Consider the following 24,383-nt stretch of genomic DNA (forward strand, 5'->3'; position numbering starts at 1 on the left):
TATACTATTTCATTTTTAATATCTGCAGGCATGAGAACATCTGTGTGGATATTTTCTCTAAATCCAAATATTCTTAATTTATTTATTTCCTTTTTAAATTTTAGCTGTGGATCCTCCTTCAGATTTGATGGTCACAGAAATTTCTTCTAAATCCATGAAGATCACCTGGAGGCCTTCACCGAGCCAAATCACAGGCTACAGAGTTCAACTTATTCCAATGTTGGCAGGAAGCAAACAACAAGCCTTGAATGTTGGCCCTCAAACTACAAGCCTTACTCTGAAGGATCTCTCCCCAGATACTGAGTACCAGATTAATGTATTCGCAATGAAAGAACTCACAGCGAGTGAGCCAATCTCAACACTGGAAAAAACTCAGGCAACGAAAATAAGAGTAGGTAAGACATTGACTCAAATTGTTTACCTTCCTGTGTAAAGACGTTTCCCTACACTTACAAAGTAAAACCAATATTTTTTGATTTATCCTTTTTCTGCAATAAAGTCCAAAAGCTATAACATATGATGGTATTGTATTTCACAGAATGTTCCGGAGGAGTGGATATAAAAGCTGATGTTGTCCTCCTTGTTGATGGCTCCTATAGTATTGGAGTGGCAAATTTTGCAAAAGTCAGAGCCTTCCTGGAAGTGCTAGTAAAAAGCTTTGACATCTCACCCAATAAAGTCCAGATCAGTCTTGTACAGTACAGCCGTGATCCGTATACTGAATTTGCTTTGAACAAGTATGACACGATTGATGATATTCTTCAAGCAGTAAATACATTTCCTTACAGAGGGGGCTCTACTAACACCGGAAGAGCTATGACTTTTGTCAGGGAAAAGGTGTTTGTTGAAAGCAAGGGCGCAAGAGCAAACGTCCCAAGAGTCATGATACTCATTACTGATGGAAAATCTTCTGATGCCTTCAAAGACCCAGCTATAAAGTTGAGAAACTCAGATGTGGAGATTTTTGCTGTTGGTGTTAAAGAAGCAGTAAGAACTGAGTTGGAAGCAATTGCTTCCCCACCTGCCGATACCCATGTCTACACAGTAGAAGACTTTGATGCCTTTCAAAGAATTTCTTTTGAGCTAACCCAATCCATATGTCTTCGTATTGAACAAGAACTCCAAACAATAAAGAGGAAATGTAAGTTTATAATGGACATACAAGGATATTGAACTGTCAGTACCTATAAGATACATGCTTAAATCATAAGACTGCTATGCTTTTCTAGCCGTTATTGGGATTCTGTCAGCAGTAGGATCAACCCTCCTGAGACATTCATATGAGCATGCAGGTCATAAAAAGTTGAATAAAATAATACCTTGATATCTGTGATCTGATGTTTTATTTCAGAGAAATCCACATTTTTTCTTAATATGTAAAGGATCTATGGGCTGGACATAGATCTCCCTGAGAATTTGCCTCCAAAATGATTTTGAAATGAAAGGGGGCACTATCAGTGGGAAACATGTAATGACTTCCTCATCTAAATGTCTAACACTGGTAATGCCCCTTTCTTTTAAAATAGGTTCTGAAGGCAGATTCTCAAGAAGATCTATGTCTGGCCCATAGATCTTTGGCAACTCGTTTACATATTAAGAAAGAAACAAATGTCTCTGGAATAAGTCATTGGACAACAGATATCAATATATAATTTTATTCAAGTTTCCATGATTTGCATGCCTATATACCGTAGACAGCTTAGTAGGGTGGATCCTACTGACACTTTCCTTTTAACTTTTACATCCATTGATGAATTTACATCTTAGTACACACAAAAATAATTATGCCTTAAGCCACAATGATAAAAAACACACACCAAAAACCATTAATCAATGACAGTTTTAACTTGGAAAGTCTATCTTTTGTGTCATTACAGCTTTGACTCCTGCTCAGAATCTAACATTCTCCGAAGTCACATCCAGGAGCTTTAGAGTACACTGGTCTCCAGCAGGTGAAGATGTCCTATCCTACCTTGTCAAGTACAAGGTCGCTGTTGGTGGAGAAGACATTATAGTGTCTGTCCCAGGGACAACTACCACCACTCTTCTTTCCAATCTCCTTCCAGAGACCACTTATGCTGTCTCAGTTTCTGCAGAATATGATGAAGGAGAGAGCCCTCCTTTGGAGGGGGAAGAAACAACTTTAGAAGGTAATTAAAGTGTTAGACCTTAGGGGTCATGATTTTGTCAGATCCTGGGTTCACCAGAAAGTCTTTTGATTGCCTAGGGCTCTATTGTGACCTTTAGTACATTAAACTGTTAGCAGAGAATGATCTTAATATTTATTACTCAAGTAGGAAGAGTATGAGCTGAATGGAACATTTCTTGAAAATATTTTTACTCTCGTAATCAAAAACAAAACTGAGTTACCATGTAGGGAAATAAGGTTGTTCTCCTGAAATCTCGTAGTTCTTATTTTGTGCGACCTTCATAAATCCTGTTACTTTTGAATCAAGACTGTGTAGCTATAGCAGAGCATTGTCTCTGATTCTGCATATTTTAGAAATTGAAGTAGGTGGCTGAGAAGCATAACAAAATAATGATATAATAAGTATCTCATAAAGCACTTTAATACACCCATGTTTACAAAAAGACAGCTGAAAAAAAGTCTGATGAGTCAGCCAGTTAAAATGTTCTAATAAATTCTTGCTGGGAGGTATCTTTGTCTCTACTATACCACAACATTTTGGCATCAATCGACAGTTTAACATTTAGGCCTAATAAAATGAAGCACCCTATTAACCTAAATAATTCCTATTGTTCAATGGGTAATATGATTTCACCGACAAATCTAGTTTAAAGAGTAGTAATGTACAAAGGGTTTTGAAAAATGTTTCATTTATTTTGCTCACTTAGCACCATCATATTCCGCAGTGCTTTATAGACATCATCATCACAGTCACCATTGGGACTAACAATCTAAATTGGCTATCAGTATGTATTTGTAGTGTGGGAGTAAACTGGGGAACTTGGATGAAACCCACGCAAACACGGGAGAACATACAAGAATTTCATGGTTCAATCCTATGTCACAGTTTTTAGTTATGGCTTTAAAGGGAACCTGTCATGTGCAATATGCACCCAGAACCATGAGCAGTTCTGGGTGCATATTACTAATCCATGCCTAGCAGTTCCAGCCTATATTAGCATAGATAAAGGGATTATTAGAAAAAAGTATTTCTAAAGAGCCCATATGATATGCTAATTAGCACAGGAACTAGTCGCAAGGGCATTAGTTTCCTTGCCTAGTTGGCCCCCTTAGCATGTAAGCACACCACTGTGGAGGTACTAACATGCTAATGAATGCGCGGGGTTAGAGGATGGTCAAGCTCACCTCTCTGCTGCCATCACATCCGATGCTGGACTTGGGCTCAGAGCGCATGATCCCGGATCTTTGGTCATGTGCACTACATGAGTTTGAAGCCAAGACACGTACACCCGGCTTCATAGTGCGCATGACCGAAAGTCCAGAAGCTGAAATCCAGGAGTCGGATGCGATGGCAGTAGAGAGGTGAGCGCAACCATACTCTGATGCTGCACATTCATTAGCATGTTAGCACACCCACAGAGGTGTTCTTACATGCTAAGGGGGCCGACTAGCCAAGGGAACTAACGCCTTTGTGACTAGTCCCTGGCCTCATTACCATATCATATGGGATCTTTAGAAACACTTTTTCTAAAGATCCCTTTATCTATGCTACTATAGGCTGGGACTGCTAGACAGGGTTAGCAATATGTACCCAGAACTGCTCGTGGTTCTGGGTGCATATTTCACCTGTCAGGTTCACTTTAAATTATTTTTTTAATCTATAGAATCTTTGACTTGAATCTTAAATTAAATGTTTACAATTTTGTCCTCTAATAAGTTTCTTCTTTTCACCTTACTTTTAAAGTAAAAGGAGCACCTCGAAACCTTATAGTAAGTGATGAGACCACGGATAGCTTTAAGGTGGGCTGGTCACCAGCTCCTGGCAACGTCCTAAGGTATAGAATTGGATATCGTCCAGTTTCTGGGGGAGAACGTAAAGAAGTAACAGTTCCAGGGAATGAAAGAGCAGTGACACTACAGAATCTCTTGTCTGACACAAAGTACCAAGTATCTGTCACACCTGAATATCGCTCGGGTCCAGGAAAACCTTTACAAGGAAATGGAGCAACCGAGGAAGGTACAGTACCTGTCTATTTGCCATTAGAATTTTTTAAATCTTCTAATTTTATATGATAAACATGGAAAAATATGCTAAAACATTCTATGTACTATTTTGTGTTTTTATTATTATTGACATCGGCCCATGTTTTATCTTACATACAGTATTAGGACAGCCAAGAAATCTGAGAGTTTCTGATGCTACCACATCAAGTTTGAGATTATCCTGGGGTGCAGCACCCGGCAAAGTACAGCAATACCTGGTAACATATGTACCAGCTGCTGGAGGAGAACCTAAAGAGGTTACACTGAGGGGTACAGTAACTGATACAGTACTAAAGGAACTGGATGCTGGTACAACCTATTCCCTCTCTGTAAATGCTCTATATGGATCGGGAGCTGGGGCTGCCCTCACTGGTGAAGGAACTACTCTTGATGGTAAGAACTATTTTATGTTTTTTTTTTCTAGTTGTTGTAGCTTTATGATGTTTACAAAGGAATTATTGTGCCAAGACAATTACTTTTTGCTGTCACCAATGCAGCTTTTGTCCAGTGTTATGGATGAGCTCCGTGCTATGGAATGATATTAGGGTATGTGCGCACGTTGCTTTTTACCTGCTTTTTACCTGCTTTTTTGCTGCTTTTTCTTCTGCGCTGTTTAATGCCAAAATGGATGTGTTCTTCTATTCAAGCAAAGTCTATGGGAATTTGGGTTTCTTGTTCACACTATGTTGTTCAAAATGCTGCCTTTTTGGGGCAGAACTTTGGTCAAAAACTCAGCTTTGCAGTGCAAAACCCAAATGTCAAAAACAATTGACATGTTGCTTCTTTGAAAAGCTGAGTTTTTGACCAAAGTTCTGCCACAAAAAGGCAGCATTTTGAACAACATAGTGTGAACAAGAAACCCAAATTCCCATAGACTTTGCTTGAATAGAAGAACACATCCATTTTGGCATTAAACAACGCAGAAGAAAAAGCAGCAAAAAAGCAGGTAAAAAGCAGGTAAAAAGCAACGGGCGCACATACCCTAAGGCTGTGTCCAAGGGACTGTAGCTTCATAAAATGACCTGGTTTTAGCTCTTTTTTTTGTTACATTTTTTTCCATATCACAATCTATAATAAAAAACAAGCTAGAAATCTTTGAACTTTCATATTGCCCACTGGGTCTATGTTAGACTCATACTTCCTGAATTTTTAGGAAGAGTTTACAGCAGTTTTATTATCCACACAGGCAAGATTACAATGACGGGTAAAAATTCTATACACAATTGATAATGGAAATTCAACCTTACCTTCATATTCACTTTTGCTCATTAGATACTTCAACACAAAAGATAGGGTTTGGGTTAGTCTGATACTGCTAATGTAAATATTAATTTTCTGAAACAATAGGAAATAGGAGTCTAGGACTACCCCATTGGCAAACGTGAACATTGTAAAATGTCTCATTTTTAATATGGATTGTTGTATGGAAAAAAATACTAAAAACGTTTAAAAATGCATTTAACACTAGAAGTCCCAGAAATTTCGAGCTCCCCCTGAAGTCCCGAAAGAGGGTCAAATGACCTTTAGTCCAAACTGACTTAGCTAAATGGCTGAACTCAATGGAAAACAACAACCTCCTGTGGTGCAACAGTAATGGCCATAATTACAGAACAAAAGACGGTGATTATAGGATGCTAAAATCCTTCATGTCATTCGACCCGTCTCTGGGTTCCAAAGGTAGAAATGTTAAATGACACCTCTCTGGGACTTCTAGTGTTAAGGCAGAAACCTGGCAGAAACAATGGGTCATTTTCTGATGACACGTTCCCTCCAAGTATTATCATGCGTCTACACATACAGTGATTTCAAAAGGACTTTAGTTACTGTATAGTTGTGTTTTTATGATTATGAAAAAAAATCAGTGCAAGAAAAAAAAATTACTAATAGCTACCAATATACTAACCTACCAACTATTTAGACACCTGCTATCAATGCCTTACAAAAAGAATTGTAACACAATTGGCTAATTTTATTTTGTAATCCACCTCTACAGTAGGCACCTAATTTCTAGGTCCAACCTGAGATTTCACTTTGATAGTTTTACCATTTTGGTAAATGTTGGACTTTATAAAACTACTTATTTAAACATTTTATATAGTTTTTTTTTAGTTTGTAGACGCAAAACTATGCATTGATTTTATGTGGAGTTACCTTCATGATATCTAGGAAGCTTTACTTTGAATATACGTAGCAATCCTTGAGAGAAGCCACGCAACTGTTTATTTTTATTGCAAGTTCTTCAAACTGAACTTCCTGAATAAGACTGAAACGTGATGTAGCGTGAAGGCAAACACTTGCTCTTCGGATTACCCTTGAGTGCAGTATAACTTTCAAACACAAATCAGGTTGTTAAGCTGGCAAAAGAAATATACTTTTTAGCAGAATTAGTATAATTTATATTCATTTTCATAGCGTGTAATTGTATTTAAATGGGTGTGCACACCAAGAAGCCATAACCATAAAACCACTGGCAGATGAAGTGAATTACATGTCATTGTCTCAGTACAATGGCACTTACTACAGTAAGAGGTTGGATAAAAACTAGGCAGTAAGTGAACGGTCAATTCTTGAAGATATTGCATAATTGGCAGAATAAATATCTGATTAGCTTTAACAAGAACTAAATTGTGATGTCTAGACAAGACTGTATGTCCAAAATAGCAGGTCACATGAGCTTTTCCCAGTATGTCAAACGAAGACCCACTGTCAAAAGAAGGCCAGCTGTCAAAAGAAGGACAGCTGTCAAAAGAAGGCCAGCTGTCAAAAAAAGGCCAACTGTCAAAAGAGGGCCAGCTGCCAGAAAAAGGCCAGCGGTCAAAAGAAGGCCAGCGGTCAAAAGAAGGCCAGCTGTAAAAAGAAAGACAGCAGTCAAAAGAAGGTCAGCTGTCAAAAGAAGTTCAACTGTCAAAAGAAGGTCAGCTGTCAAAAGAAGGCCAGCTGTCAAAAGAAGGCCAACTGTCAAAAGAAGGCCAGCTGTCAAAAGAAGGTCAGCTGTCAAAAGAAGGCCAACTGTCAAAAGAGGGCCAGTGGTCAAAAGAGGGCCAGCTGTTAAGAGAGGACCAGCTGACAAGAGAGGGCCAGCCGTCAAGAGAGGGCCAGCTGTCAAAAGAGGGCCAGCTGTCAAAAGATGGCCAGCTGTCAAAAGAATGCCAGCTGTCAAAAGAAGGCCAGTTGTAAAAAGAAGGCCAGCTGTAAAAAGAAGGCCATCCATCACAAGAAGAGCAGACGTCAAATCTGTAACAGGGTAATTGGTGGCCAAGGCTTCTGTTGTGAGTAAATTCTATCCCATTATAGCTATTCCCACAGAAGCTAATGCATACTATGAAAAGGTGTTAGAATGCACAGTGCATTGACTAGATGTTTAGCATGTGAACATCAGAAAGGGACTGTGGAGTAATGAAGAAAATGGTCGGGTCTGATGGATCATGTTTTCATTTACATGCTATGCATGACTGAATGTGAACTGCTTACCTGGGGAAAATATGGCAACAGTATGTACTATAGATATGAGGCAGGCCTAGGCAATGTTCTGCTGACAATATTGTAATATTAGTACATCCTTTCATAGTAACAGTGATCCACAAGGAGAGTGACCTCCTTCAACAGAATGTGTTCTGCCACACTGTAAAAATTGTTCTACAATGGTTTTTGGAATGTGGTACACAGTTCCAGGAGGTGAATTGTCCTCCGAATTCTCCAGATCTCATTCTGATTAAGAATCTATGGGGTCTGCTTAAAAAATCAAGGGACCTCACAGCTTAGAGAATTTACAGAGATTGTCCACTTTATTTTTAAGAAATGTTTTGGGGGACAGGAATTTGTGGCACTTACCAATATATAAGAATTAAAGGTTCTCCACCTGCACTTATCATTAGATAATCTTCAGAAACTTCTTTTGTCCATGAAATGGCAATTAATAGAGGGGTAGGTGACCCAATCTGTCAGTCTCCTTCAAATGAAAAACAGCTTTCTCATGCACAATGTTTGTCAGTCGACGGAGGCTGATGGACAGGTCTGCCCACCTCTTCTTCGAGAACAGAAACTCTGTGCAGTATGTAAGGATGTGTACAACCCCTTTGAAGGATCGGTTGCTAATACAATTGTATTATATTCCACATGAACCCTTCAGAGGTCTTGTGGATTACCTACCTTGACTAATCAGAGATGTTTGCTTTCACAAGGTGGACCTAACTAGTTTTAGACAGGTAGTTTGGTAACATGGCTAATTGGTGTATGTCATGTACATATGCCAACATTTTGAAATAATGCTATATATCCCCTAACCAAAGATCAGCTTTAATGTCCTAGACTGTCTCAACGACTTTACCATTTCTTAAACAGAGTTTATAGACAATAATCATGCGGCGTGTTTGGTCTATGCAGGAAATTCATCCATTGAAGGAAATTAAAGAAGTCTCATTGTATAGCAAACATTTACAATATATCATAGGACTGATTATTTAAGCAGAAGACACACATTTCGCTGACCGTGCTTTATTTCCAGGCTCTGTGAACTGAGAGGAAAATGGAACCCGATATGCTGGAGGTGGACAGTCATTTTCATTTTAATCTTTTGGACAGAAAGACTCATAGGTTCTATTTTCTGTGGTAGCTGGCATACAATTATCTTTTTAATGCACAATGCTAATGAAAAGTGCAGGCAGCTTTCCCTGTTTGTCCAATGCTTTAATAGCCCTACAATACTCATTATTACCAAACTTCATCATAGCCCGAAAAGAAATGTGATGGAAATTACAGGCAGAAGAGCTGGGAATTCAATAATCTGTGGCTGCTTTTTAATGCTACTGTTTTAGCAATCGAGTTTCCCAAGAGCGAGGAGGTGGTTAGAAGAATCTTGGCACAAGTTCATTTTTTACATCCTTGGGGCACACATTCAAAAAGCAAACACAGACTACAGTTTAGTTGTTAATATATTAAATCAGTTTTGATGTTGATTACTAAGCTGAAATTAGAGGTGGAATACTTATTCTTTTTCCATTGCTGTAGGCAGAATTGAGAGTAACCCAGCTAATGCTTCTTAAAAATGTGCCATCTGATTACAAAACATGTTAATTACCTTATATTTCAGAATGGTATGTGAGTGCCAAGCCCTTCATGCAGCAAATGAAAAAGTGCACCACTCTTTCCCATAGCCTACTATGAACACAGGCATGGAAACTTTATTTTAGTATGTTCTGCCTGACTTAAAATGTTACTTAAAATGGGAAATAATTTTAAAAGGACTGTTTCATGAACGCAAAGGATTTTTTAAGAAAGAGATCACTTCTTTACCCCAGGTGATTACTTAGAGGAGGCCACGGGCAGCCACATAAAAATATTTCCATCTATAAAATGCTTGGACTTTCCCCGCGAAGAAGTATCACAAATGGGAGACACTTGTAATAGTGAGACATATATTTTTAAAGAGCTGTCTTGGTTAGAAAACCTTTTGGGTGACCAAATGAGTATGCAGTTTTATAGCAAATATGTCATGAAAAAAAGTATTACAAAGTCACTTTTTTCCGCTCAATGGAAAAAAAACTAACCCCAAAACAGGCTGTATGTAAATGTTTTTCTGGCTCGGTATTTATCATTGGTCATGTTACAAGGCTTGTTAAAGGGTCAGACATTGAGTTGTGGGGTCGTCTCTGCTAGGTGATGCTGGAAAGATTGTATGTTTTATTCTGCGAGTAAACTAGTTTGCATCAATAGACATGAGCTGCCTAGTGTCACATAGTGTCACTATTGTTACTACAGCTATAACCACTTTGTTATGTTACCGAACTGATGCAATGTTCTGCCCTTGTCTGCAAAGTTCAAAATTGATGTCGGTGAAAAGGAGCTACATTATTCAGTAGATGTTTTACTCTTATCTAATCACAGTTGGCCAGATCAATCTATCTGTGAGTTGTCTCTGATTGGCGTTCACTGTGGAATGTGACCACAGTGCAAGGACCAGTTTGATTGCAGGTCCTTGGGCAGCCCTGCTTAGTCCTGAGGACTGAGGACTGGATCATGCTACTATGCTATCTACACACGCTTCACTTCCTGTCACATATTGTGAGCCCTGAGGAAGTGATAATGATAGCACTGTTTATAGATAATCTGGCAGATGTTAATAGAGCTTCAATGGATAGGCTTAGCTCAATCCACTCTGTTTGCCAAATGCCCGGGGTTGCCCTGGCCTGCACCCTCTATCCTCTATAAAGGGATCTTGGCATACATAAGTACTCCTGTGTTGGGGCCACCAGGTGGAGTAAGCTGGCGGCAAGATGGGTTGACATGTGGGGTAAATACCAAGATGCTACTTCAGGGACAAAATCAGAAAGCAAACAGGAGGTCAAAGATTAGGATAACTCAGGACAAAACAACAGGAGCACAGTACAGAACTATAGACCAGATAAGCTGATCTATTGACTGGTAGTGGAAGTCAGAGCACCAGAGGTTTCAATGGCTGAGAGCTCCACTCATGGCTCTCAGGAAAGAGTGATTAAAACAGACTAAAGGTAACCACATAGTTCTTTAAATAAGTATCACCAAAAGTCAGAGAAAGAAAATATTACTGTTGTTGTCCATGCTTCACCAGCAACAAAGGAACAACACTGCCCTGATGCCAAATTGGATACAGAGGAGACACTAATCAGCACAGATGTTACAGGAACTATCATGTTTGGCGATACACTTGCGGTATTGTCTCCACACAGTGCCATTATAATGGCCTCTGGATCTTTTACACTAGACACATTATTCTGATGTTTGGTAATATTTCATGAGTACTTAGATCATCACTTGATACTATATTTTTAAGCTTTATTGAGTCACTGTTTCAAAAACAGCACTATCCCAGTGCATCTGCAGTGGCCTTAATGTTTTGTAATTGATTTGATGAAAACGTATGGCTTTCTGGCATTTACATTGTACACTGTGTGGAGAGAACCTGTTTACTTAGGTCTTGGGGCTCTTGTTTTGCTGTTTGATAAATTTCACATGTTTTTAATATCTGTGCTCGAGATGAGCGGATCTTTTAAAAATTTGAATTTGCCAGCTTTGCCAGAATTGCAATACTGAATAGCCACTAATTGCCCCGAAAAAAAAGAGAAAGAGAGAGAAATTCTTTATATCTCTTGAATTTTGGATTAGTATTCACAGCCTGAGACTACCACTCCCATTTTCAAAATGGTTCAGTTCAGTATTAAAGTAGTACACCACATTTAGATTAGGCCTTTTTCTATCCCTAGCTAGAATGAACTGTGTGCTCTGACCTCCTATTTCTTGACTGTACAAGCATAAAATGACAGTGCACAGCCCCCAGCTTTTATCCTGGCTTTGATAGCATAACTGAGTGGCTGCTCTAGGCCATGTGATGTGATAGCTGAGGGGCATTATGGGGAAGCCTACGCGACCATGGCCAATGTTATTAGCCTGCTATCTGAGTATTCAGCAGTGTGTGAAATGTTCCCAGTATTTTTTTTATTGTAGCCAAACCTCGCAAATTGGATTGGTCAGTGTTTAAATACATTTTAGTTTCAGGAACTTTGACTCAAAGTTGATCCTCCTCTGATCCATCTCTCATCATTAGTATGTACCCATTCCTGCTCTGTTGTTTATCAGAAACTGAAACATTCTATGTCTCTTGGTATTTCTGCTAGAGGCAGTTGTAGTAACTGCAGTGTGTCATCAGCATTTTTCCTGTTTACCTGTCCTACAACCCAATTGGCATTTTAAAAGTTATAAAACTTATTGAATAGTTGTCAATGACTGCTGGTTTGGGCGACAGTTATTCCTCCTAAATCCATAGACATATACACACTATTGCTTTTCACTTGGTTGAGTGTGCCTGTGTTTTGTATAGAGAGAAGCTGGAACAACTGAGTTGCTGCAAAGCACTGCTCCATCAATGGCATAGTGTCCATGACTGGGTATTGCATATCTGCCCCTTATTGGAATTAATTACTATGCTGTCGACTGAGCTGTGCAGCTTTGCAGCTGAGTAGTTTTCATCGGTGGCAACACCGGGAACAGCTGATCGGTGGGCGTGATGCATATCTACACCCTATTGGAATCAACTATTATTCCGTTGAAAGAACTGTGCTGTGCAGCTCCGCAACTGAGTAGTGCTATCTGGCTCCAGCATCAGGAACAGCTGATTGGTGGGTGTGCTGCATATCCACCCCCTATTTGAATCAGTTACTATTCTGCTAACTGATTTGTGCTGTGCATCTCTGCAGCTGAGTAGTTCTGGCTGGCAGCAACACAGGGAATAGCTAATCTGTGGGAATTGTGCATAGCCACATCCTATTGGAATCAGTCATTATTCCGTCGATGGAGCTGAGCCGTGCAGCTCCACAACTGAGTAGTTCTGATCGGTGGCAGCATCAGCGACAGCTGATCCGTGGGGGTGCTGTATACCCACACCCTATTGAAATCAAACACTATTGTAGTGAAGGAGTTGTGCTGTGCTGCTCCGCAACTAAGTAGTTCTGGCTGGTGGCAGCACCAGGAACAACTGATTGATGGGAGTGTTGCATATCCAAACCCTATTGGAATCAATCACTATTGAATTAATGGAGCTGTGCTATGCAGCTCCGCAACTCAGTAGTTGTGGTCGGTGGCAGCATCAGCGACAGCTGATCCATGGGGGTTCTGTATACTCACACCCCATTGAAATCAACCACTATTCTATGGATAGATCATCAATGTTAAAGTCCTGGATGACCCCTTTAATATAATGGGTATGATAGCCTTAAGACAGAACAGTCATGTAAGATGAGGTCAGTGCCAGAAAGCATATACTTTGAGTTTATGTGGAATTTACCTCCTTTGTGTAAATGACAAACAATGCGGTATGAGAATCTAGTGAATGAGCTTCCATGTAATCCTCTACAACTGGAAGCTATGTTATACTCTACATGTGTATGTAATAATAACATACATTCAAAGCACTGTCATTTACCCAAGAGCTATGACATAATACATCCGCTGCAGTGAAAACATATCTTCAATTATTAAATGATGTCATCACTGATGTTATGAAAGACATTTCATGACAAAACTTGATATGCCATTTAATTTATTCTGTATTATTAATGCTGTTTCTTTGGAAACCTCAAAATGTTTGAGAAATTAACTTCCTCCTACAGTGAGAATTAAAATGTATTGACATTTCTCCACAATGAAGCTCTTGGCCTCCTGCAGGAAGCATATGTCATGTTTACCGTGCGTTTTACTTTTGCTGAAAAGTTCCTTTGTGTGTATCTTGAGTGTTTGTTGCTGAATTACATCCATTTTAAGATACGTAGCCAATGTCTGTGACATTTGAAAGTCACTTCATGGTTAATGGGAATTTCTTGCTATGTGTATTTTGTCTGCAGTACCACCCACTGTTTTGGGAATAATGACAAAAGGGCAAATCTGCTTGTACGTTTGTTTGCTCGCTTTTGTCCTGTAAATGTTATTGATATTTCCTTTTATATGTGCTGTTTGCTTATGATATTGGTACTTTTGAAATCTGAGTTTGATCATTTAAGGACTTTTTCCACATTTGGGGGCCTTTGCATTGATATTTTTTAATCAACTGGGTTTGGACCTAAAACGTTTCTTTTTCTGAGAAAAAAAAGCACGCAAAAGCTAAACTAAAACTGCCCGCAAGGCCTACTGAATGACTGAAGTGAAATCATGCACAAAATATTAGAATTTAAAAAATAAATACAAGGTTCATGTATTGTAACTAGAGATGAGCGAACCTGAGGTTCGGTGTTCAATGTTCGTACCCAACACAGACTTTTCCCAAGAAACAGAGTTGGCGTTCGGAGTTTGGCTGTTGTATGTATGCACACCACTGGCGTGAGCATCGCTGTGCTCGGGTATGCTCAGTGCTCAGCTCAGTGTGAGCGACTTGCAGTGTTTGAACGCCTCGCACTGGGGGTAACTGCAGCGTGATTGGCTGTAGTGTGCGCAAAAAATAAATGTTAAACCCCGCCCACCTGCTCCCAGAAGTGTTCTGTCTATGGCTGGCTGCATGTGGGCGGAGACCCAAACTGCCCAATTAGTGACTTCTATTTGGGTTCAGGTAAAGTCTGGGTCCCAAACCAAACTTTATCTAAAGTCCAGCTGAACCCACCGAACAGAACGTCCATGGATCAGCTCATCTCTACTCATCTCCACTCAGAGTTATTGACTGAAGCTGCTCCTTACAGGGATCCTATTTCGCCTGTCCTTCCAGATAATTGTATTAGCATTCTGGCTCTGAAGGATAGGGTATATACATTATATGTATTGACGTATTGGAACACCTACACATCATTTCTTCAATGACTTTTATGACACCCTATTCTAAACCTATAGGCATAAATACAGCGCTTCTTCACCTCTTTGCAGTTAAAACAGCTTCCACTTTTAGGCTGGAGTCACACTGGCGTATAGCCTCTGATTTGAGTTCAAACTCTGCTGTAAGCGTGAGTCGAGTGTCATTCACTGTAATCCGATACATTCGAGAATCGAATCACAGGTGCGGGGAAGAGGGAGAGAATAATTTCTCCATCTTCTCCATAGCCTGTTTCGGCGATGTTTCACACGCACCCATAGACGTCTATGGGTGCATTTGATCAAAGATACGCTGCCAATCACAGCATGTAGCAATTTTTTCTCATGCTGAATTAGCATGAGACAAAAAAGACTCATTAGCAATGTTCCATAGTATAACATTGCAACGAGTGAAATACGATAAAACATCTGCTAGCATTCGTCCATGTTAGACGGTGGTGTTAGTGAGCCCTTATGGGAAGGCTTTGTACAAGATTTTGGATTGTGTCTGGGAATTTACACCTATTCTTCCAGAAGAGCATTTTTGAGGTTATCTACTGTATATTACTTCACCTCGACATGAAACAAGCACTTATGGATTTAAAAAGGGGTATTGCCATCTCCAACATGCTATCCCAATATGTAGTAGATGTAATAATAAGAATATTAGCACATACTTCAAATTACAAATGTAGTATAGTTCTCCTGATTCACTATGTCGCTTACCTCATGTTCAGGGCATTGCAGGACCTTAGGTATACATTGTAATGACCACGCAAATAGTCACAGTTAGTTAGTTGCTAGTGGTGATAAGCATGGACACCTAAGGTCCTGCAATGCCCTGAACATGAGGTAAGTGTCATAGAGAATCAGAAGAACTATATTACATTTCTAATTGGAGGTATTTGCTAATATTGTTATTATCACACCTACTACATATTGGGATAGTATCTTGGAGATGGGAATACCCAATAATGTTTTAATTTTAACCAAATTTGGAACTGGATCTTCCCTTCTTTCCTTGTATTATGTATCTTGTTTTGTACACTGGGGAACTATCCCAATAGATAAGAAAAGGGCCTTTCCAAAATTGTTTCCATAGGTTTGGAAGCACACAATTGCTTAAATATCTTGGTATGCTGAAATATCAAGATTTCATTTCACTGCTCTGTGTGTATTTTGTTCAGATTCTCACCAGTGACGTTCTCAATGATCATAGTGATTCCTTTTCCTTTTTCTTTTTCATATCAGACCATCATGACCACTTGTTCCAATTATAACTCATCCCTTAAAAACCACATAAACATCTTTGACTTACTGCTTTTTCAGCACCCTCCCTTTTCCTCCCTTCTCCCCTTTACATAGAATCTTCTCAGCACCAACTGCCATCTTTTATCTCAGTAATGTAACAATCTGTCTTCATTGAATACACATATGACACGTGAATTCAGAATTTAAAAAATAAAGATCAATCCTGGCAGCGAAAAAAAGCAGATTTCTCTGTTAAGATATATCTTATTTTCACATGTAATATTGATTTATGGAATAAAGATTAACACGATTGTTACTCTTGAAAAGTGTTCTCCAAGAATAAGGTAAAATGGAGTCCCTGATATAATTCAAACTGCAGCCTGTTTGAGCCATGTGTCAGGACGAGCTGGAGACTTAAGGCATACAGCTCCTGAGATCTGTGTCTCAATGACAAGAACTGTATCACACATACCTCAGTCAGTGGCCAGTAGTATGGCTCATTCCCCAATGCCCTGTCGATTGTAAGCCTTTGAGGACAGGGTCATCTCCCTCTGTACCTGTCTGTGACAGTAAAGGCCGCTTTAAACGTTACGACATCACTAATGCGAACTCGTTGGGGTCATGGAATTGGTGACGCACATCCGGCCGCATTAGCGATGTCGTTGCGTGTGACACCTATGAGCGATTTTGAATCGTCGCAAAAACGTTCAAAATCGCTCATCGGTGACATGGGGGTCCCTTCTCAAATATCGCTGCTGCAGCGTGTACGATGTAGTTCGTCACTCCTGCGGCAGCACACATCGCTCCGTGTGACACTGCAGGAATGATGAACCTCACCTTACCTGCCGCCGCCCGCAATGCGGAAGAAGGAGGTGGGTGGGATGTTACGTCCCACTCATCTCCGCCCCTCCGCTTTGATTGGGCAGCCACTTAGTGACATCACTGTGATGCCACATGAAGCACCCCCCTTAGAAAGGAGGCAGTTCGCCGGGCACAGCGACGTCGCAGGGCAGGTAAGTAGTGTGACGGGTCCGGGCGATGTTGTGCGCCATGGGCAGCGATTTGCCCGTGTTGCACAACTGATGGGGGCGGGTACCCACGCTAGCGATATTGGTACCAATAACGCAGCTTGTAAAGTGGCCTTTAGTTTATTCTCAAATAGTTTAAGACAATAATATTTAAAGATTCATTTCTATTGGTAAAACATAGCACATAGCGACTTATATGAGGAAGGATATGTTCCCACAATCTGATAACACTGTGTTCTAGACACAATGTCTTCCTTCCTGTGGAGACACGACTGTTTTCCACAGGAGAAAGCAGCGTCCATGCTCACCATCAGGAGTCTGGGTGCTGTGGACTTTCACTGTGTTCTCCTCCGCAAGCATAAAATGACATGCTGTGGGTTGGTAAGCCTTGCCGCATGTCAGTTTACACTGTGGAAAAACAAGCACAGTGAGCATGAGATTTCTATGAATCCCATCCACTGTGCTTGTACTGCGCAACACAGCGTTTTGGACACAGGGAAAAAACAGAGAGTTCAAAATGCCGCCAACCTTGATCATGTGGACATACACTAAAGGGTACTTTACATGCTGCGACATCGCTAGCGATCTCGTTAGCGATGAGATCGCACATGCGTAACATGACCTATGTGCGATCTCAAAAGATCGCACTTGCGATCTAGAATTTCACATCGCTAGCGATGTCGCAGCATGTAAAGTTCCCTTTATAGGAGAAAAGGAGAACCATGAGTCATTAAAGCTATAATATTAACAAAATTTAATAGATCATTTTGATCAAGAAATATAGGTGACAATATAAAATCAGATGATCTCTTTTAGTATATAGGTATGTATTTTCCACTAAACTGGACTAAAAACACTTATCTAAAGATATACTGTATATACTGTGTATATCACATACATTGTGTTATCTTTAATGACTCGTGGTCCTCCTTTTCTTCTTCGACTGTTAGTTTATGCTTATCATTAGTTTATAACATAAATATATATGCCACCACACTGTAGGTATATCATGAGGTCAGTGGTGCAGTATACATCTGTGATTAAATGACAATAGGTGATTGTTAAGCAGATTGTCAGTTTTATGACCTAGTGTGCTATTTCTAGAAAAGCAGCATCTGGATTATTTTCTGGTAAAATGATCCTGAGTGAGAGAAAGACAGATCACGTTTCACTAAAGAAGGACAATGGACCTATTTAGGGTTTCCTATGGTGTTTTACAACATACATTTCCAATTACGCTGACTCAGTGTAAGGCAGACTTTTAGTTGACTATCCAGGGAATGCTGAGACTATTAGTCATTCTCTATGTGAGAAAACTCATATTATTAAGAATTCTGCTCATAAACTTTGTGACACCAATTATTGTCCTATTATCTTCCAAAGGTGTATACCATTGTACAGAAGATAAACTAGTTATAGCATCTAAGATATGTGTTGTTAAAGAGGCTCCTTTTTATGGAGTTTTATTGTTATGAAGTTCTGAAATGTATATCTGTTTCTTACCATTTTCAGTCCTCTATTTGATGTCAGTTGATGTATCCATTTCGGTTAACCATAGGATGAAACCCAGTGCAGGCACAGCTCTGGTCACAGCCGAAAACTTGAGCAGTAGAAGCACGTCCTGCATAGAAATTGTGAACATTTTGTCTTTTTTTATCTATAAAGCTACATTGTATCAACCTCCAACTTGTAATGTTAGGGCTAGGACACATGGCGAGTAAAACGGTCCAAGTGGAATGCGATAAAAAATTGCATTCCACGCCGACTCATGTTACTCTATGGGTCCATTCTCATCTGCGATTATTTTCTCAGCCCTAATCGGACTAGTCACAGCATGCTTTAGGTGTAATCTCATCCGTATTCACTCGCACCCCTAGAAGTCTAGGGGTGCGAGTGAAACATCGCACTGCACTCTGATGACACCGGAGTGCAGTGTGATAATTGCGTCAGCTGGCAATGAAAGAGAAGGGGAGATTAATCCCTCCCTCTCCTCCGCATCACCCACCCTTTCCTCTGCAGCTGTGATCCGATTGCAAGATCGGATCACAGTATAATGACACACGGCTTACACTCGCAGCACAGTAGTGGGAGCCAAGGGTCATTAACATATCGCATCCGATGCACTCACATCAGATGCCATAAGCTCGTGTGGCCCCAGCCTTAAGCCAGAACCAGGGCTTTGTATATTAAAATATTAAGTATTGCATAATTTTTAAGTCAATGTAAATAGTAAAAATCCTTAAATAACTCTAATTCCAATTTGACTTTTAATGAAAGAATATTCACTGTATTGGCCCTTTGAGAATTTTCCTAATTTGTTACAAATGTGTGTTTTTAATTTTATTAATAACGAGACTAATCCACTTTCAAATGAGAAAATACGTGAGAGGATACAATACAAACAATGCACATAATCTACATTTGCAATAGAAAATAAGAGCTCCTTTCTTGTTATTTCTGAGGACTTACTACTCGTGCCCATTCAATGTCCTTCTCTTTGAAAGTGAATACATATGAAGTTACGGTCAAATCCTAGTGATTGAGACTTAGAACTAATGAACATAATCCAAGTTTCATGATTTAAAACTATTAGTAAAATCTAAAAATGGATGATTATCTTATTAAATCATTTTGATTGGTGGGGCTGTGTAAAGTGTTTTTTCACCAGAAAACTGGCATAAAACGCTTTGAAAAGTCCCAATATTTTTGCACAAGCAAAGTTGCTCTACAATGTTGTGACTTTTGGCATTTTCACTCCAGTTTGAAGCAGCTCTGGAAAAATGGGTGGCGTTGGGAAGATTTGGAGTGGGATGGTGCGTGGCTATACCCACCCATCAAATTCATCAATTCTGGCAGCATTTCTTATTACAGAAATGGTATTCTAGTTACGGACTGGAGTAACATTTCTGACGGGGTGCTCGAAGGCTCACGCCACTGAAAAAATGTGCCAAATTGATTAAGTGGTGTGTGCCTCTTAATGAAGTCGACACATTTTATTCTTGCATAGCCATCATTAAAACTGATGTACAAGATACCAGTCTTAATGGAGCAGGGTGTATATTCTTTATAACTCTACATTACCCATGGCACATTTAGACAAACCGTATCAGCGAATAAGCATTCATAAGAAAGCTTGTTTTCAGTAATCAGCCTGAGTAAGCATGTTGGTGATTACCCAACGAATGAGCAAAACCATTGATCATCTAGTTTATCTTGGCATAAAAACCATTATTGGCAGCACATCACCCAGTAACAACATGATGCTGTATGGGGAAGACAGAGCAAATGTAACAACACTTGTTCAGTTCACATAAATTCTCAGAGGCTCATATAAACAAGCAAGAAAATGAGCATTTTTGGACTTGTATATATAGTTATTCAGCACTCATTAATGGGCTGAGGTCGATCTGTCTAAAGCATTTTTTACAAATGTACCATTATAATCTAACCTTGCAGTTTTCAGCAACAGCAATATAGTATCTGCACAATATCTACTAAAAAAATGTTTAAAAGAACTGAAGTCCTCAGTGGTTGATACCTTTTAATAGCCAACTGAAAAGATGGTAATAATAGCAAGCTTTCGAGACTACTCAGGTCTCTTCTTCAGGCTCAGATACTGAACCTGATGAAGAGACCTGAGTAGTCTCGAAAGCTTGCTATTATTACCATCTTTTCGAAAGCTTGCTATTATTACCATCTTTTCGAAAGCTTGCTATTATTACCATCTTTTCGAAAGCTTGCTATTATTACCATCTTTTCGAAAGCTTGCTATTATTACCATCTTTTCGAAAGCTTGCTATTATTACCATCTTTTCGAAAGCTTGCTATTATTACCATCTTTTCAGTTAGTCATTAAAAGGTATCAACCACTGAGGACTTCAGTTCTTTTAAACCTTTTTTTATCTCTACCGGCTAACACGGTACAAAGATATATTTTACCTGTATCAATATCTACTAGTAATAATTCTAAGAAAACTATTCTGTGTATAGTTGTATGTGTATCATCATTTTCCATTTGCACTATTGCAATATTTGGAAAAAACAGTATACATCAGAAACCCCATAAATACTGAAGAAGAGCCTTGCATTTGGTATACAGGTGGACGTCATGGACTCTGAATTTCCTCGGTTTTAAATATTTGCATATGAACAACATCCATCGCTTTCAATGGACTGCTTATTTGGTGTTCATAAGTGACCACAGATTTGGCTACCTCTCATTTGAAGTCATTGATAGTTACAGAAACCTAAAAGTCAACATACAATAAGTCTATCCATTTATTAGCACCAAACACCACTTTTGAAAACTGATTTATAGTAAAAATTCTCATGAGTCAAGAATCTTCATACTCACAGTTAATCATGGTGTCAGAAGGTACTGTTGACTAAAACAACCCATGCCCTCATGTTTGCAGTCTAATGTGTACTTGGGCCTCCCATTTGTCCCCCGCTGGCAGGTATTGAAAATAACAAGTTCATCATGTCCATACTTGTTTTTAGACTGGAAAATAGGATAGTCAGTGCTGTATGTCCATGGCTTGTATCTATCCTCACACATTGGGGATAGGCTTTAGTTTTATTTTGCTGCACATATATACATTGCTCAGCATAAAAGAGTACACCTTATGTTGGAAAATAAAATTTCAATCAATTTCTTACTGAACACAAAAAAGTTTTCAAAATTTTGAGAAGGCTGAGTCTTATAGAACATTTAAACCCATATCATTGAAGTAAGATTAATATAGGAATATCAGAATTCCCCATTGTTTTTCTATTGGGTTCAGATCAGGAGAAATATTTGGCCATTAAATCACTTTCAGCCTGTTCTTCTTCAGAAATGCAACTGTGGCCTTAGATGTGTGATTTGTATTGTCATTGACAAAGTGCACAACTACGAAGGGCACAGAGTAAAGGTAGCATCTTCTCTTACAAAATAAAGTGGTACATTTATACTATCAATGAAATGTAGCTGCAGCCCCACGTAAGGACAATACCACCACCATGTTTCACTGTAGGCACCATGTATCTTTCTTTGTTCTCGTCACCTTGGTGGCACCATACAGTTTAAAACCATCAGTTTCAAAAACATTTATCTTGGTGTCCTCACTCCAAAGTATAGAGCCCCAGTAGTCTTCATATTTGTCAGCATGGACCCTGGCAAATTATTGGGGGGCTTTTTTGTGTATGGACTTTAGAAGAGGTTTCCTTTATGGATGACATCTATGCATTCCATTTTTCTGCAGTGTATATTATATTGTGTCATGAGAAACACACCCCAGTTTGGCTTCACAAGTTGTTTAGATAGCTCCAGTGATCTTGCATGTCGATTTCTTTTAACCCTTCTCATCAGCTTATGCTTCTGTTTAGCTGTTAACGTCAGTGGTCGGCCTGGACATGTATGTTAGACGGCTACAGTTCCATATTTGTTACGTTTTTGTCTCACTTTTGATAAAGTATTCTGACCGATAAGAAAAGCTTTGCTAATATTCTTGTAGCCTTCACCTTTTCATACAAACAAATCTTTCTAAGGTCTTCTGACATTTCTCTTCCATGTGGTGCCATTAGTGCTGAGAGTATGAAATGTAAAGGGATTTTCTTTGTTCAGTAACATCTTTTCATAGTGAACTTTCTCCTGGACACCTGACTAATGAATATAGACTTACCTTTGGTTAGAATTTTATAGTGTAAGCTTTAGCTTTTATTTTTACAACATGGTGTTAAATTAATTTGTTAGAAAAATTACTTTTTTTGGTGTACAACAAATCTTGTGAGTAACTAATGTCCCACATTTGTGGGAGTATTTTTTAGTATGGTATCCCAAAAAATGTTGACTCTTAAAGGAAACTAAAGGTTTTCTGATATGTCTGTTGGAGTATACTCATTTGTGAAGAACACTGTATGTGCACAAATCAATAGGTATTATTGTGTCTGAGTGTTCTGCATGTCACTTTATTCCATACAAATGTCTAAACCATATAACTCAATAGAGAGATGGAAAAACTCATAAGCATAATGTAGCAGCACTTTGTAGCCAATTATTACGCTTGTGTTTTTGGATCCTACAGAAATCACTTACATATGCACAGGGGATTGTATCTCTATTACAAGAGACATTTCCTTGCTGCTCTTTGCGAGGTCAGATATCCATGTTTTGCAAAAGTGCACCCTGTAACTGAAAGTAATTATCATTATTTATGGCGTTCTTGGTTGCATTGGTGGATTAAACCAAATGTTTATGTCAGTGAGCTTACAAGTTTTTAGATGATTACGATAGATTTGTTGAAGTCTTGCCATGTAAGGTGACGTAATGGTATGTCAAGTTCAAGAGACTTGTATATGTCAAGGCAGGAATCTTTAGATGCAAACATGAGATATTTTTCAAAGATTTACTTAGGATCAATATGTATATATTTCTATTTCTTAAGGTAAGGGCCACAGGTGCTTGGTTTTATGGGACACTAATGTAAACTATGTTTCTGTTGTAGCAGAAAGGTTTATGGACATACCTTGGTTAAGGGATTATCTCGGTTACACAAAGGATATTGCTTTATTCTTCTTATGAATGCAACTAGATTTTATGACCGGATGAGCTGTACAGCACGGTGTGATTATATTTCACTCACCCAACTAAAATGACTTTTAAGAGTTAACTTTTGTAATTTTCTGGTTAGAATATGGAATTGATTTATGTAAAGTTATATACATACATATGATTTTTTTTTTTTGCAGAGCGTGGGTCACCTCGCAATTTAGTGACTAAGGACATTACAGACACTACAATTGGAGTCTCATGGACAGCAGCTCCTGGAATGGTTCGAGGTTATAGAGTTTCATGGAAATCCCTGTTTGATGATGAGTCAGGAGAGAAGAACGTGCCTGGTGATGTAATAAACACAATGTTGGATAACCTTACACCAGAAACAAAGTATCAAATTTCAGTATTTGCTAATTATAAAAGTGGTGAAGGACCTCCCCTCCAAGGAGAAGCTACCACAGAAGGTAAAACTCAATCTTTATACAAAATCGGATACAGATTGTCTTATATTTATTACACAACTTCTCAACTATAAGTAAAACCACAGTCCTCAAAAAAATTTGTGACTTTTGGTAATGGCATACCAGTTTTGACAAGCTTTGCCAAAGTAAGAAGACCGAGGGTGGGATGGGACATCTGAAGAATTCATCAAAAGTAGTAGCGTGACTTAATAAAAAAATGTGAATCCAGTATCTGACTGTAGTAACATTTCTAGCGAAGTGCACGCCAGTTGTAAGATGCACCTAATTCATTAAATGGTGGTGTCTCATAAGGAATTAGGTGCATCTTACTCCTCCACCCCAATTATTAAGACTAGTATCAATACGACTGTTATCAGTCATCATTGAGACTACATATGAAACATCAGTCATAATGAATTGGGCCCTATGTTCTTTTGACAAGAGATGCTAAAGATCTTAAATGGGTTGTCCACTACTCAAACAACCCCTTCTCAATCCCTATGTTTCCCCCCAGGAAAATAATAGCATAGATACTCACCTTGGGTGCCGATGCTGTTCCAGCGGTGTCAGCACTACCTCTCCTTGGGATCGCCAAATTATGCCATGTGATCGCT

General features: G+C 39.1%; 1 protein-coding gene across 3 annotated transcripts in view; it reads left to right on the forward strand.

The window, feature by feature from the left end:
* Positions 1-24,383, forward strand: part of COL12A1 (collagen type XII alpha 1 chain) — a 220,316-nt gene that overhangs the window by 39,262 nt on the left and 156,671 nt on the right. For 2 of the 3 annotated variants that reach the window (XM_075340200.1, XM_075340201.1), the window contains exons 9-14: positions 105-395; positions 539-1,141; positions 1,878-2,150; positions 3,894-4,166; positions 4,313-4,585; positions 23,503-23,772. The exons of the other annotated variant lie outside the window; for it this stretch is intronic. In XM_075340200.1, the coding sequence (XP_075196315.1) occupies positions 105-395; positions 539-1,141; positions 1,878-2,150; positions 3,894-4,166; positions 4,313-4,585; positions 23,503-23,772 (1,983 nt within the window). The remainder of the gene's footprint in view (positions 1-104; positions 396-538; positions 1,142-1,877; positions 2,151-3,893; positions 4,167-4,312; positions 4,586-23,502; positions 23,773-24,383) is intronic. 3 annotated transcript variants of the gene reach the window in all.

The sequence above is a fragment of the Anomaloglossus baeobatrachus genome, chromosome 3 (genome assembly GCF_048569485.1).
Source record: "Anomaloglossus baeobatrachus isolate aAnoBae1 chromosome 3, aAnoBae1.hap1, whole genome shotgun sequence".
Classification (NCBI taxonomy): Eukaryota; Metazoa; Chordata; class Amphibia; order Anura; family Aromobatidae; genus Anomaloglossus; species Anomaloglossus baeobatrachus.